The following is a 6,194-nucleotide window of genomic DNA, read 5'->3' as shown; positions in this document are numbered from 1 at the left end:
TATTTTCATATTTACCAGCTATTTTGTTAAGAATAGACATTTATCTGCTAATATTTCAATACACTACTTGCAACATTAGAGGGAATTATTTTACAACATAGGATGACTGAATGTCAATCAGTCAAGTTTGGTTAGCGTAGAAGTAATACATATTAATGTTCACGCGAAATCTAGTCACCGCATTCCTTCGTAAAGTTGTACTGATGACAACGTCTTGCATCACAGGGAAGCTACCAATTTATGTAAAATAAGATCTTACTACTAGCACGTAGTCAGTATTATCTCAATTTTATGAAAAATTTAAAAAGCATCTATGTAAATAACAGGAATACAAGTTTAAATGGTACTTATATAGTGAATGTCGACAACTACTTAAAGTGTAGACGTATCACCAATTTCAAGTTTAACAGTATGAGTCATCATCATCTTAAAAAAAACTTTCACTTCTAGCCATAAATATTCACATAAGATTAGCATGATGTTTTTAAACGGAACACAAAAAATAAGGATCAAAACAAAATGAAATCATCAAAGAGCATCAACCATCAAAATAAACATCATTATTCGGAATGTACAGTACGTATATTTAAAAGTGTCATAATATTTGTAAATTTGATTCAGTAGAGAAGTAAATAACCCAACTAATCCCGTCACCTCTTTAACTATCTCACAAAACATTTTATAGTTAAAGCAAAAATTAATAGCTTTGATAAAGTGTGAGTTTATCGCATGAATAAATGTATACATTCACTTGTATTTAGATAATATATGTATATAGGAATAGAGTTTTCTGTTCTGGACAATGACGAAAACAACATAGGACTTGACTCTCAATGTTCGTGTTGTAATTGTGGTGGAATCGACGGAATTTAATTAAAAAAGTTTTACTTTATAAAAATAAATGATACGAAGAATTATGAAGAAAATGATGATGTTTGATTCAAAATATCGATTGCTGAATTATGTCTTGGATTGATTGAATCATGTTCGATTTGCTTAAATAATGACTTACCACCATTTAGATTAGCGTTACTATTGTTTGCATCGAAACGATGCGTAGATTTGGACAAAAGCAATTTTAAACCATTCAGAGATCTTCCAAACACTGGAGGTTTATTCGTATTTATATTATTAATGCTGTTTAAATTAAAATTCCCTGGTGAACTTAAAGTTGTATCGATAAAACGGATTTCTGGTTTGGCTGCAGTATAACTATTAAGTGTAGAAGGATCTATAATGGCAGTTTGATCAGTTGTACTACAATTAAAATTAATGTTATCCCCATCATGATTTAAAGTTTGTTGTGGAGGAGGTGATGAATAACGATTATACTTTGGCCTGATAGGCCATGAAGTGTACAAACTAGGTGGATAATTAATTTGTTTGGAATATTCATTATCATAGCCATTTACAGCTTTTCCAATTGTTGTTACCCCATTTTCATTGCTCCAACTGAATGGATATTTTGGTGATGTTTTAAAGTTTACATTCGTTTCTCCTGGAGTAGCTCCACTTGAACTTATATAACCTGGTACACGTTTGCATTGCACTAATGAAGTTGAGGATTCTGAGTAAGGGTATTCGATGTAAGTATTTCTATCAAGATTGAAAGAAACTTGATACGGTTTTCTCTTAAGTGGTGATGGGGCAGATGAACAAAGACGAAGATTAGAATTTGACCCAATCATATTAATGTCTTCATTGTAGCTTCTAGAGGGTAACATCACAGAATCTAAGAAAAAAATAATATGGCGAAGTTAGCGTATCATATTTTTATACCGTTTATTTCGTAATGTTAAGAATTTAAAGCACTAAAACGTTGTGCAAAGGGATTTAGATTTTTTGTAGTTTTACTGTTTGAATACCTTCAATACTTATGTTTTTAAATGAAGAATTTCCATCGAAGAATAACTTGAAGAAACTTACTAATGGATATTATGATCAATGTTTACTTCATGTACTTGGATGATGACGAAAACATCAACCACCCAACCACATTTACTAATCTACATAAAAGATAATCAGATATTTACCTGTAAATGTATATAATGTAAATAAATGTTCCTTTCATTGAACAATGGACTTATTGTTGACAAAATAAATCCTTAACCGGGTGCAGTTTGTGAGAAGCAGTTAAACTCTTAACGTGTTTTCAGAGATTTTATTACAGTCGGATTGCGACTAGCAGTGGAATGTAGAATGAGCATCTCGTCTTATCTGGGGTTCGTCTTCTTGCTGTACCGGCGTTACTATTTTTATGTTAACACTGATAACTGAACTTATTACTTATCTCTTCAGTTGTTAACACATTATTTACAAAACTACCGAATCCAGATAATATATAGTCATTAGTTTTATATTTATATTACCTTATTTATGGATTTCAGATAGCACTGAGTACTACAATATGACAGTATGTGAAAGTCACAGAATAAATTCTTAATAACAGCAAACATGACGAAATAGATTCGAAGTTTTTCTTAGTATACTTGAGGTTATTAATGCATAATTGTTGATTTCATTTAAGATTGTACAAATTTCATCATTACATGTAGTAGCTATTATATGGTTAATATTCAGCATCCCCAATTTTTTGATAATTGACTATGTTGTCTCATATAACTGTAGGAGTAAGGATTTACATATTCCATTATTTTCGATTCCCGCTTATACTAATTATTTGAGGGTATTATTAATTCTGAAAAGAGATTAACTGAAGAACCGTTAAAAAGCTATGTTTTGCTCTAGTTAAAGACACTATAATAGTATATGTTCAGAATCCTTCAAGGAATCTAAATCAAGACCCACAATTCTTACAGCAATCACAATACTTTTAAGTCAAAAATCTGAATTTAGTGGATTAAATTCTTAACTTTAGTCAATTTAAGATCCACTACCCTCTTTATCCAATAACATCAACGAATTATTGTCTTCTAACTTCATAAATTTCACGAATAATATTTTTCAATTAGAATACTGGCAATTCTATCTTTAGGTTAGTCACCTGTGTGCACATGGTATCACTTCGTGTGTCATTTAATAAACCTCGAAATATTCATAGATGTAGTTAATAGATTACATAGTGAAAAACTTAAATATGGGAAATAAGATAAACTAATCATGGATTCTGTGTTGCTTTTTTGGAATGTCAGTCCTCCATTTTTGATATTTTTAGCTTCTTGATATTCAACAGATTTGCTTACAATACTAATGTAGGCAACAGTATCAACTGTAAATCGCAAAGGTTTTATAAATTGAATGTTGAGTTAAAAATGTACAAATAAACAGAAAGTAAACAGGTTTATAATGTTAAAATGTTCTGAAATTAATCACTTATGTGATTTATTTAATTATCAAGTGTTGTGTGTTTAGTGTGAATTCAATATCTAAAAGAATTGAAGACAATTTCCCATGGCGATTTTCAACATGAGTTTCTAGTGACTGAATAAACACTGAATACTATACAATATTAGTTAACTGTAACACAAATCACCTTAGAATGAAGATGAAACTGTAAAACTGACGGGTGACCGAGTTCAGCTTATGGTCAATAAATTTGTTACCAATGCTTAGACAATAACTTTCGATCATGAACAATGGACTATAAAATTGAATTAAGGAATTTTGATATAAATTGATGTAATTTATAAGGTTTGACAGGATATTTAATCAGCAAAACTACTTTGCTTAAAACGTGGATAGTGGGAAAAATAAGGAACTGTACATTGTACTTTTGGAGGATTTTTAATTGGCTGGCGTTGTGTTGCCTAAGTTGCAAGGTTTAACTGTGAAACTTTCATTGTCTTTCTGGGTAACATCATCCGCATATATTTGAAAGAAAAGTGAAGTAATAGAATCTCTTAACTACTGACTAACCACCTGTTCTTTTGACCTGCCATTCGATTGGTTACTGTTCACAATTGTATGGCCGTTGTTTGAATGTTTATTTTGGTTATTTTCTCTCTTAACATGACCTCCGAGATTGAAATTGTTGATCTTTATTCTATTGAATCGATCCAGATATATCTAATTGGTCGATGATTGAGTAGAGTGCCAGTCTTCCAAGAATCCCCCGGTTTTCCTTGTCTTTTCTACCTCCAGTATTTCGACGTTTTCCCGATTGAACTCATATCTGAAGCTGTCCATATGCACTTATCTTAGCAAAGATATATTGGGGCGTTTAATAGGCAACCAGCATTAATGTAGACATAGATGGTGAGAACAGCCATTTTGTTCTATGCAGTCTTTTGAGCCACCGCTGAAATTTACCTTGCATATGATGCTTGAATTTTTCGTTTGTCGTTGTGTCCTCTGGTATGCATAATACTTATTGCAACTTTTCTTGACGTATCTCCCATAGTTTAGAAAGCATCATCTGTTTACCTTGTATTCACACTTAGGAAAGGACATTTTACTTATAGTTGTACTTTTCATAAATAGGTGATAGATTATTGAAAAGAATGTATTCTTATCTCCTAGATACTTTGTGGAAAATAAATAAATTTATCAGAGGTGATCATTGTATACAAACTTCGTAATGGTGAATGCACCTAAAATGTTGTTTTTTTTAAAAAAAGTCACAATAATACGTCAATTAAGGAGTAATAGGAGATATTAAAATAACCGGTTGATTAAATTAATCGTTGTTAAAGATTTAGCTTAGAATATAAGTTACTGAAGTTTGGTAGCATGTATTTTACTCACTAAATCTACATCAAATTTTATGAACTACTTAATGGATTGAAGAATGTGAACTGGCATTATAAGTGAGTATATTTCATCAACTAGAAATAATTGTTTCTTCCCATTACTATTATTATATTATTGTTAGGACGTATTGGAAAACTACTCACGACTAGGAAATAATCAACACTAATTAACAGTTTGTGCCAACAAATTTGTATGCAATTTTTCCTTTCTCAAATTCAGTGTGTCATTTTCATGGTATTGTCTAACAGACAACAGTTTCTTCAGTAAATCACTTTTACTGTTTATATTTCAATTGCTTTAAGAATAAAAATCAATTAAATTTTTTCAGGCGGCTGGTTTATAAAGAATTTCGGCAAACTTTAAGGGAGTAATCAGCCTGAGAAACAATGATAGATACAATTCAATTAGCTCAGGAATGAGGTGGTTACGTATAACTGAAGTCACGCTGTATCACAAACTGGGTGAACTTGAAGATCTATATCTAAAGTGACGTTATAGTTGTAGTGAGTGTATGCCACTAAGAAGTTCCAAATTATTGAGAAACAATTCTTTGCCGATGATTGGTTTTAGTCATTCTTCGGGAAACATCATTTTGGGATGAGAACTGATTTTCAGACCTTATTTCGTTTAATTAACACGTTCTACACTTTCCTAGGCTTTCAAAGTTTGCACAACTAACTTATTGTGCACTCAGTATTTATAATAAGTGCCCCATCCATCATTATCTTTGTATTCTTTTTATTTTCAATAGTATTCTAGTCACTTGACAAAAAATATTGACAAATGATATTGCTCAATATTTATGACACTACTTATGAGATAGAAAACAAACTACGAAACAGCATGACATACAAAACTAAGTGATTTGCTACATTGTAAGTTAATATGAGTTTTTTAATTGATATAGCTTAAGCATACTAACACACGTAGTATTCCATAAAGCATCTATGGTCTCAGTCAATAGAATATGAAGCAACACAATAGTACGTAGTATGGGAAAAAGAAAGAATTCTCGTTTTATGAAGCAAATAGAATTAAATAGGAATTTTAAGCACCTATGTATTGGATAATCAATATAATATTGGACGTAAACGTAGATATTAATATTTTTGGAAATAAATAAACCTTGAAACGTATATTATCATTATTGTTATTGGTAATTAAACAAAACAGAAAAAGCCTAAACCACAGCAGGGCTCTGATCAACAATATATATAAATCCACAGGAGTCTTAAATGATTGATCCATGCACTTCAGCATCAAATTAATTGAATCATGTTTTTCACTTACTGTGGTTAATAAATGTGTTCGATTCTATGATTAAAGAGGTTCACTGATTTGTGAACGATCTTAATTTAATTAAATAGGAATAATATATTTGTAAAATCTCAGCGAATGAATTTGTAGTAAATCCAACGTTTCGCCTGGCAATCTGGTCAAGGATAATTCCTATTTAATGTCTTACATCAACCCGGCGCTCAAAT

General features: G+C 30.9%; 1 protein-coding gene across 1 annotated transcript; it reads right to left on the bottom strand.

Moving 5' to 3' along the window:
• Positions 1-914: 914 nt before the first annotated feature.
• Smp_179020 (hypothetical protein) lies at positions 915-4,358 on the bottom strand (the record flags this gene model as incomplete). The annotated part of the gene is made up of 2 exons (XM_018788791.1): positions 915-1,710; positions 4,270-4,358. The coding sequence occupies 2 exons, from the start codon at positions 4,356-4,358 to the stop codon at positions 915-917; spliced, it is 885 nt and encodes a 294-aa protein (XP_018654298.1).
• Positions 4,359-6,194: the final 1,836 nt, after the last annotated feature.

The sequence above is a fragment of the Schistosoma mansoni genome, chromosome W (genome assembly GCF_000237925.1).
Source record: "Schistosoma mansoni strain Puerto Rico chromosome W, complete genome".
In the NCBI taxonomy this organism is placed as follows: domain Eukaryota; kingdom Metazoa; phylum Platyhelminthes; class Trematoda; order Strigeidida; family Schistosomatidae; genus Schistosoma; species Schistosoma mansoni.
The sequence above is the reverse complement of the archived record's forward strand: the minus strand, read 5'-3'. Positions and strand labels throughout refer to the sequence as shown.